This window comes from Nicotiana tabacum, chromosome 23, assembly GCF_000715075.1.
Source record: "Nicotiana tabacum cultivar K326 chromosome 23, ASM71507v2, whole genome shotgun sequence".
Lineage (NCBI taxonomy): Eukaryota > Viridiplantae > Streptophyta > Magnoliopsida > Solanales > Solanaceae > Nicotiana > Nicotiana tabacum.
The window spans coordinates 15,562,083-15,572,819 of record NC_134102.1 but is presented as its reverse complement, the minus strand read 5'-3'; the positions used below and the strand labels follow the sequence as shown (position 1 = coordinate 15,572,819).

At 38.9% G+C, this 10,737-nt stretch overlaps 1 protein-coding gene across 1 annotated transcript; it reads right to left on the bottom strand.

Moving 5' to 3' along the window:
- Positions 1-9,810, bottom strand: LOC107808208 (transcription initiation factor TFIID subunit 15). Its single transcript, XM_016632700.2, has 8 exons — positions 9,643-9,810; positions 7,835-8,003; positions 7,334-7,698; positions 7,008-7,202; positions 5,405-5,488; positions 2,074-2,155; positions 1,849-1,978; positions 1-415 (listed from the first exon to the last, which is right to left on the bottom strand). Exons 2-8 carry the CDS (start codon positions 7,952-7,954, stop codon positions 222-224), a joined length of 1,170 nt encoding a protein of 389 aa, XP_016488186.1. The 5' UTR covers positions 7,955-8,003; positions 9,643-9,810; the 3' UTR covers positions 1-221.
- Between the last annotated feature and the right edge of the window lie 927 nt (positions 9,811-10,737).

Sequence of the window (10,737 nt, the reverse complement as noted above, 5' to 3'; positions counted from 1 at the left end):
TTGCCTCCTTAGAAACAAGTGCTGTACTGAAACGAATATCCAACATATGAGTTTGACAAAGATAACCAAGATGAAGTCAAATAGTCAAACATATGAATTTGACAAAAGGGGAAGCAACCTCAACAAGGTGACGTACTAATAGCCCATGTAAACATGAGACAAATGAAGTTAGACGAATACCAAAACTGGACAACATTTTCATGAAAGCACCAACACAACCTTCAATAACGATGCCTGCTCCGCTCACGGTCTCGGTCACGGCCATATTCTCTGTCTCGATCATAGTCGTAGGAGCGGTCTCTGTCTCTTCCCCTATCCCTCTCTCTGCTTCTGCTCCGGTGCCTAGATCTCTCTCTCTCATCATAATCTCTTGATCTTTCTCTGCTTCTCTCCTTTCTATCTCGGTCAGCCACACCTGCCAAATTAAAGAGTAATCAGTCAGGAACACTTTGGTCTTCCATCAATTACGTTTCAGAAGCACGCTAAGCGCTTTCATATGGAATCTCTTGAGGCTCAGGTGTAAACGGTTCATCAAGCTAAAAGAAGGTGGCAACTAGTGAGGACCAACACCCGAAAGAACTGGGCATCTTTTAATCAGATAAAGAAGATTTTAGTAAGGTTTTAGTGCCCCCACTTGTATGAAACTCCAACTTATGCCCCTCTTTCGTTGAACTCAGCACAGAAACTCACATGGTTTATCCAAGCTCTTCCCTTCCAATTGTTGATGCCCATACTAAAACACAGAAAATTTAACGACGAATTGCATAATGCTTCCTCACATGCTATTGGAGGTTAGATGCTGGCTATGTGAGGGTAGAAAGGTAATTCTACCACTCTCTTTTGTAACCAGTTTAGGCAATAACATGGTGCTCATCTAACATTAGAAACAAGCACGCGAGGGGATCAGAAAACAATGGAGATAAGTCAAAGCTTTGCATCTTTATTTATATCCAACACAACCAAGGCTGAAATGTAATATGCAGTCTCTATCCCATCGTAATGACCTGCTGTGGTGGCTCAAGACATCAATAATTCCATTTTCTAGTCATATCAATAATTAACAGCTATATATGCTTTGAATTCACTGCTATGTCATCGTATCATCTTCTAAGACGCTCCAAGATCCAAACTCATCTAAATCAGCTAAAGCAAAGTAACCAAACTTCCTACAATTGAGCATTAGAACCAGAACGAGGAAAATAAAAGAAATTGAAATAAGATTTTAACAAAGAATTTTATTTCAACGAAGATTATACATAGGTAAGAGAATCAACTTAACCTTCATCACCCAAAGGCCTCGATTAGAACACCAGAAGCCAGTAACAGACAGCTCCAGCACTAGTGGGTGCCGTTTCAAACTCCATTGTGGGAATTTCCTATTACCCTCCTCTCAAGCAGTGGTTCCTCAGCTGACCACACTAACATTCTTCCAATGGCATGTAAGGGAAAAATTCTTGGTTAAGTTTGTAGCTTTTAGTGAAGGTCTTTAGCAATTGTTGAGCCAAAACCTCCTTTAATAATCTGCCTAACAAGAATATTACTACTAGTTGACTACGCCTTAATCCCAAAACTGGGTGGATAGGATCAAGCCAACCAATCTTGCGGACACTAGCTGAAATCCGTCTACTAAATGAACCAGTCTGATCCACTAGACAATGCCTTTAAGACAAATTATACAAGATGCATAGAACTTTTAAACTCCAGCAAATACTGCTTGCTGACACACCTAGGAATACTATGGAGTCTGGTTGATACTGTAGAAGCTGGGTGGAAAACATAGACAGAGAAAATGAAGAACCTTAAATCCTTCATTATGGACAACACATACAACAAAACTATTGCCCCTACCTAATTCCTCAGCTTCCCATCCAGCGCGTCCTACTCCAGGGGGGAGGCTCTGGGCTGCTTCTGCTCGCTGCATTTTAGCACGAAACTTCTTTTTCAGATTTCCAAACTCATCATACATCTCACCATCATCCTGTAATTGAGATGAAAATTTTACCAGAAAGTCAGGCAGAGTGACACCAGGGATAAAGCAATATAACTCATATACTTCTGCTATTCTTATCTTACTTCTTCAGCCTCTCTCCTCCGACGTCTAGTTTCCTCTATTTCTTCTTCATCGAGTTCTTTATAACCTCCAGCACGTCCTCCTCTATCGATTACAATAAAAACAGATCAAAGTTAATACCTAGAAGGCGAAATTATAAGAACGAGTTGCTAAAAGAAAAGGATTTATTGGATAGAGTATGCTAAATCACCAAACACTTTCCTCAAATCGAAGCTGCCATAGCCATAAGATTATAGGCACAAACTATAAATATGGCATCAAATTAAACTGTATTCAATCACTTCCACAATATATTTATTTTCATATCAGAACACTAGTTTAAGAGTTATATTTTATATGCTTACTAACACAAAAAAAAAAAAGCAATCCCAAAATTGTCTAAAAAATATGTTGGTATTTTTTTGGGGGGTGCGCACAATCTTAGGGACGGATTTTCCTGTTTTCAAGTATTTTAAAACTAAAAGATTGACATAAACCAATAAATTGTAATGTAATGGTAGAAAGCTATCCTTTGGCATGACAATTGGCTTGGTCATTCCCCTTTAAGAGACCAATTTCCCTCACTTTTTCAGCCTGCACAGGGCAGTGATAGGACTGTCTCAGAACAGAAACAATAACTCATGGAATATCATGTTTAGGAGAAATCTGAAGGACTGGGAGTTAGAGGATATCACATATTCAGAGTGTTATGCAATTGACAGGAACTCAATAGCAATGTAGACATACTGATATGGGAGGGAAATGGAGATGGACAATTCACTGTGAAGTCTTGTTACAAAGTGCAAACAGGGAACCAACTGTTCTCCTTTTCGAACCCCTGGAAACAGATAGCAAAGTCAAAGGCCCCTGTCAAGGTCAATGTGTTTTGTATGGTTGGTGCCCAAAGGAGCATGTCTTGCCAAAGATAATTTGCAAAGGAAAGGTTACCAATTGTGCAACAAATGTGATGTGTGATGGAAACATAGAAACTATCAACCACCTATTTTTGCATTGTCCTGTTCCAACACAGGTGTAGCGGCTGTTTAATAGTATTCTGGGCATAAGCTAGGTGATGCCAAGATCAACTTTAGACTTTTTAAGTTGCTGGAGCAGGAAAGAAGTGAAAAGTTCTTTTAAGATCATATGAATACAATATCAGCATGCATTTGGTGGTGTCTATGGAAGGAAAGGAATAGAAGATGTTTTGAAGGACAAGTCAGTAATATACTGAATATTCTATCTGATTTTATTTTTTTTGCTCTCGAGTTGACTAAGTTGCTCGGACTCGTGTGCGGGTATCCAATACATGTGCGGATCTAGAGATCGGATCCTTCACGATCTAAATTTTAAGATTCGGTTGTATGGATCCAGGAACGGATACATGTGCGGGTATTCGGCTAAAAGTAATTCAACTATCTAAAAATAGAGTTATAAAAATATGTTTAAATTATGAGACATTAGGTGGAAAACTTACAAGGTATTTCGAGAAGGAGAAAATGTTAATCGGGAGGAGAATCCGAGAAGGAGATAAAAGGAAAGGACTGACATAGATTCCATTTTCTTCAATTTCACCCTATCTTACGTTTGATTTCAAAAATCATTGTATCTGTCCCGAATTCCTCCGTCAATTTTGGTCAAAGCACCCAAAATCAGTTGACCAGATCCGGTACGGATCCCACACCCACGTCGTGTCGACACGGGTGCGACACCAGAAATGAAGAGACCGAGCAACTTAGCCAGTTGGTGTAATATGGATAATATACTTCATTAAGCAACACCAGTGTTATAAATAGCGCTCGCCTCAGCGCTAATAGCGTGAGGCGAGGCGATGCGAGCAGCCTGCGCTATTTTGGCTCTGTTGCGTTGCGATTGTAAAAGGCGAGCGCCTCTGCCTGTGTAGCGAGAGGCGAGCTGTGACGTCGCTATTTGAAAAAAAAAAAGAAAGAAAAAGGCGCAAACACTTTAAAACAGACCAGCGACTTAAAACATTAGGGCTTGCAGTGATTTCACGTTTCTTTCTTCTTCAACCTTCAAACAACAGAGCAGCCAAGTCCACCCAGCCCAAGTAACCTTCTTTCTTCTTTCTCCTTTCTTCTTTCTCCTTTCTTTCTTTCTTCCTTTTCCTTCTTCTTCTCTTCTTCTTTCTATTTTTTTTTGCTCTGTTTTTTGTCGAGCAACAGTGCAGAACAGAGAGTCTGTTGCTCTCTATTTTTTTAGTTTTTCTTCTTCTTCTGATCTTCTCTTCTTCTTTCTATTTTTTTTGCTCTGTTTTTTGTCGAGCAACAGTGCAGCAAATAACAGAACAGAGAGTATGTTTATGCTCTGTTTTATTTTTTCGTCTTTCTTCTTCTTCTTCTTCTTCTTCTTCTTCTTCTTATCTTCTCTTTTTTTTTTTGGGCTCTGTTTTTGATTGAGCAGCAGTACTGCACCCTGTTTTTGCAGAGGCAGAGGCAGAGAACTTCTAACTTCAAACCTGAAATTTCCTCCTTTTTCAGTTATAGAGTAGAATTAATTGCATATTGTGAATTGATATATTTATTAATATATTATTGTTATTGAGTTTTTAGTTATATATATAATATTTTATTTTTTTGTATAAACTATCGCTTCACATCAAAAAGGCGAGCGCTTCGCTGCGCGCCTCTCGCCTCAGTGAAGCGGGCCCTCGTCACTATTTGTCGCCACACGCTATCCAAAACACTGGTGGAAACCTTATTACAATGCATAGAAACTAGAAAGCTTATATTACTGTTACTATTCTCAAAAAAAAAATGTATAGAAACCTTATATAGATAGGTCAGGTCAAGGTTTTCCTTTTTTGGGTTTTTGGAGATGTATTCAGGACAATCTTTGTGCTATATCAATAATACTTACCATTTCAAAATAAAGAAAAACATAGCAATCATTCAATTGTAACAACAGGCCTATAACGCAGCTATACTGATTATCTTGATAAGAACATCCCATATATAAGATCCCAAGTAAAGAACATTTCCTTAGATAAAATTCATGTAGCACATTAGTCTAAAGCACCAGTAGCTCCAATACCGCCAATCATCAACATTAAGTTAAGACCACCTAACATAATGTCTTGTGCACCTCTGTTCCTTTTCCAGCTGCTAGCAATGCAGCAAATTCCTTTCTAATTGTTGCAGAGCAATAAGGAGAAGGGGGGAAGGGAGGGCCTCAAGACCTAGTGTCAAGAAATATGCAATTGCAATAAAAATAAGCAAGACATCTATGGTGAAAACCATACACAACCAAATTAATTCACCCAATCAGACTGCGGTTAGAGAAAACAACAGTTCTTAGAAATCTTAATAAACATTCAATGTTGCATCCTCTTATGCATACCTCACACCACCCTCATTGGTCCCAGGTTTGTTGGTGTTGCAGATGTTACATTTGTTCCTCTTAGCCCAATTTATGTTGCCACACCTGAACAATAGGGCGAACACAATATATTAAATTTCAACCTATCAAAAAGAGGGCAACATAATAAATGCCAATCAATAGCAATAAAGCAATTCGTTCCAAGCTAGTTAAAATGATGGAGGACACTGATCCTCAATTCAGAATGACAAGTATGATTCTAATGGTCATTCTCTTACTTGATGAAATTCTACCATCAGTAGACCCTGCTGCTCTTCTAGGATACATCCTTTCTCTAAAGCCCCAAAAGAGAAGAGGCAAGCCTAAAAGAGAAAGGTACAAAAGAACAGGGATCACCACTTCTATCTCCTCCACTCACAGAAAAGGTTCATATTACTTTTCTCTTCCCCATTCCTTTAAACAACGAAGAGGAATTAACCAGAGATAAACTGTCACACGGCAAACCCCATTTTTTGGAACTGAAAAAAGGGGTCCGGATAATAATTTGATAATATAATGATTGGTTTTGGCTAAGTTGGAGACGCCAAAATAAATGATGCCATTTGGCTTTGCATTTGACAATGACATCTGCCAAAAACAAAAAATCTACTCCTCTGTATGACTATGTTAATGTTCCTATATAAATCTTAGTTACTACATCGATAAAACCAGGAAATGATCGCACAGGGATGTCTTCCACTCTCTCTTTTTTCACAATGGTGGTGTCCGAACAAGCTTCCGCGCACCTCTACTTTTTCATCAGGTACCTACTGCCTCCCACCAGCACAGGTACCAAGTAACTCTGTCCACCAAAGGTTAGACATATGGGAAGAAAGCACCAAGCATTTTTTGTATCTACCAGAATTTGAACCCCAGTCTCATTATTTTAGCCCACTTCATCAATTGCTAGGTCACAACTTGGATGCTTGGTGATGCCTTTCCTTGTCCTAAGGCTATCAGGTGTTAAACTGCCAAAACCAAAGCAATGATTCCCACATATGAAGAGTTAAAATTATACCTTGGAAATATCTGTCAAGTACAATGAAATACTCAGAGATTAAAATTCACCAGAACAAATAAACCGAACCAAAACCTGAACACAGAGTTAACAGTCCCTAAGTTTCTCGGATGGAATTTCATTTTTTATTCCAAAATAGCAAGGATTTGGTTATAAATTTGGGGAAAGAACTGCACCGACCCATGCACCCTTAAAATAGAAAGAATGACATCAATATCAAGCCCGTCTCAAAACTCCAGCTATTACTTTAATTCGAGTCATCTTCGACTAGGTAGCTATTTGTATGACAAATCATAATCTGGGCTAGGAATTCAACGCCCAAGTAAAGCCAATGTAGCAGTTGAAAGTAGAGGTAAGTAACTTGTCCAAAAAGGAAAGTCGAGCTAGCACGGCTTTATGGGAGAATACATAATGAAAACAAAAAAGACTACAAAACACCTGAAGAGTTACTAATTTCAAGATGAGAGCAATAGAGGGGATTCCAAGTCTGATTATGAGCTGACAGCTTATTTTTGAGAACATTATTTTTTAATAAAATAAGTTGCAAATGCAAATGAAGATTCTTACATCGGACAAGACCAATCATTTGGACCAAATAGGCCTGGAGGACCACCTACTGCACGAGCAGGGGCTCCCTGCTCCTGGCTACCACGTCCTCTACCACGACCAGCAGCTCCAGCCCCACCACCACCACCACCAGCAGGTCGAGCAGTTCCACAACGGTTGCAAACTCCACGAAATGCGAAGTTTACATTAGAGCAACTGTTATCAAAATAAATTATGAAAAACTGTAAGCATAGGAAAATACTGGACTATTCGAAGTACAAGCAGACAATCAAAAAAAGATACAGTAGAGCAAGAAAGAGTTGCTCACCAATAATCGCATCACAGACCTTGTATTCGGACACATCCAGTCACCATCTTGTTGCCATGCCTTTGCAGAAGCATCTCCCCTGCCCCTACCTCTTCCACCACCTCCATCTATATCCTTGGAACCTTCTTCCAGCACATCGAGACCACTACTCAGATTGGGGTCACTAATTTGATTCCCTGTGACATAGGAAGCCTCGTCTTTGTTCTTAGACTCTGCAATAAATACCCCAATTATTGACCCATGAAAGTCCTTGTTATTGAACCATTCAACAGCAGCTAATGCAGCATGAGGGTCTTCATATGTGACTGTAGCATCTCCTTTGGGCTCATTTGTAACTTTATCACGGTATAACCATATCTTAGGCCTACCACTTCGTTTATCTTTCTACAGCATGAAGCAAAAACATTCCTTAGAAAAAAGCAGACAAAGAAAGCTTGCACAAGCAGAGAAGGGGAAAGGGGGAGAAAGCTTATAAGAAAAATTCTCAAACATAATTTTAAGTACCTGATCACAACCATACCTTTAGCACCCCTATCGTGCCAAAATATTCAGCTAGCATATCTTCATCTGTACCAAGGGGCAAGTTACAGACATACACAGAACCATTTAGTGGAGATCCTTTCCCTGAATAGTTTGCCATTTATGCTCCACTTTCATGAAATTCAAAGAAACAACAGAAACCACAAGACCTGCATCAGGCAACAACCTAGTCCTGCTACAGTTTCCCTGTCCCTAAAAGAAACCACAGGCAATAATAAACAAGTGAGAAAAGCACCAGAGTATGGGTAAGTCAAAGGACCAAACCAGCACAACACAAAGGACAACAAAGGACGAAAATTGATATAAGGTAGGGTGTGGGGTGGGACGAAGCACTTTTTGGGGGCGTTTGGACGAAGAAAACAAATGCCACTTGGTGGAAAATTTGCCAAAAAGGCTGCTAGCTAATGTTTTCTTACTGTAATCCTGTATTAAAATTAGAAAAGAGCTAAGTGGTTATGGTCCTTTATGAGTACAGGATTCTAGCTCAATGAGATAAATCTCGTGTTCTGTGTACGGTACTTTCTAGGGACACACAATTTGGGAATATTGCCAGGGATCTTCACATATAGCAGCCTTTAATTTCTTTACAGCACATGTTGAAAAATTTACCAAGAACTATGATCTATCAATCAATCAACGAACTAAGTCTCCATCCCAAACTAATCGGTATTGGCTATATGATCCTATATATCTATTCCACTCTATATCGATCACCTATAAAAAAAGGTCAGCCCGCTGCACAAAGCATCCAGCATTCAGGCAGGTCCGGGAAGGGCCGCACCCCGAGGGGATGTGATGTAGGCAGCCTACCATGATGCAAGCATCAGTGGATAATTCCACGGCTCGAACCCGTGACCTATAAGTCACACGGAGACAACTTAACCGTTGCTCCAAGGCTCCCCTTCTATATCGATCACCTATGCCACCATGAATTCAGTATTCAGACGATAGAAAAAGTAAAACTATTTATGGGAGCAGTCAATATATCGCAACCCTTCATTTTAACTTGGGATAGGCTATACTTTACGAAATTCAGATAGAGGAGTTATGAACTCCAATTTATATTGCTTAAATAATACTTTACAGAACCAGGTTGAGTCACACAAAAAGTCATCCCTGTAGTTCTACAACAAAATAAAGCTGGCCTACTAACAAATTTCGCATGTCAACTATCCGCAAATGGAGCCCATTTTAGTAGATAATTGATAGACCAAGAAGAGAGATCTATGCTTAGATACGAAACTTTTCCCTAACATGTTACCAATAATTTTGAGCACTACTTGATAGATATCCTCCGCAAACATGTTAACTGTCAACTTCCACAAACTTTTCTTTCAACTTCAATCAAATATTGTCCAAACGAGTTGAAACATTCCAAGAGCTGAATTAAATGGAGCAGGCCATTTGCTCTATGATCTCTTTTACAGTTCAGTACCTCTTGGTACAGTTCATTAAATATATAATTTTACCTTTCATCAAAACACCATATGCCAAGAGCTGAACATCAACAATACAATGGAAAGAAATATGATCTTTAAGGATTTCTTCTCTTTTTCATTTAGCGTACTAACAGCTATTTGCAAGTTCATTTAGCAATACGGAAACGGAAAGGTAATTAGCAAAACCGTATACACATTCCAGTACAAATGGCAAAGAACTATACAAATCGGAGCCTAGGGTTTGTTATGCAGTGAAAGTATACACAAAGCGTCGCAAATCATTTGAAAATGGGATTAGGGTTTTGGTTTCATGAGAGAGATATTAATGAAGGAGTCTAGAGAAACTTACAGCTCGATTTCGCCGGAGAGAGATCCACCGGAGTTCAGCGGATATAGAGATTGCGAGGAACAATTTCGCCGCCGAGGGAGAATGATGTCAATTTAGCCGTAGAATTGGCTTAATGCCGTAATGTGAGGTTGGGGGGCAGAAATCAATAGGTTTTGGATTGGTCCATTTGACCCGTTAGAGGAACTTGGGCCTTAAGTTCAAAATCCAATAGGGCCTAGTGCTGATTTTCTCAAATAGCCCCTTCTGATGCCATGTTTATATTTCGTCCCTATTTTTGTAAATATTTTGCAAACATAACTCGTGCTTCACAATTGGAAAAATGGGAAGTTTACCATTTGGTCATAAAGTTTGATCATAAATATTTTTATAGGTAGGTATTTAATTTCTTCTACAACTTCAGATTATTTGGTCTAAAGCTCCTAGTGAACTTGTGTACGCATGTCAATCGATAGTGTTCTACTCAGCTAGCTACTTGAGAATATGGTGCTATGGAAAAGCCTCAACAAGAACTCCCAAACATCATAAATTTATTTTATGAATAATTTAAATTTTTCTACTGCTTCAAACTATGGTCTAATGTTTAGTCTGAATTGGGATGCAAAACACTCCGGAATGCAAGTTTTGTATCCTTTGAACAACTAATTATCATGCATTAAGTTGGCAGTTGGCACTAATGAAATTATTTTGCATGTTCTATCTTATACTGACTCCATGTCTGGTAATCATTATCCATCTCTTCAAAATCCAACTAGAAAAGAGATTCAATATAGAGGAGGTTTGAGTTGCGACTTTGTTTGGTTTGCATTGCAAAATTAAACACTTGCAACAACAATAAAAAATCCAGTATAATCTCACTAGTGGGGTTTGGGGATGGTAGTGTGTACGCAGACCTTACTCCTACCTTGAAAGTAGAGAGGTTATTTTCGAAAGACCCGACTCCATAAAATATGAAAAGAAAGTAGTAAAAACCAGTAGTAACAACAACAACAAGATATTAAGAAAGACTTGCAATTAAGAACAATTATATTATGTGGTTAAGCTTAATGCAAAATAAGTAGGAGGATGAGGAGAAAGAGCATTGAGAAGAGAGGTAAT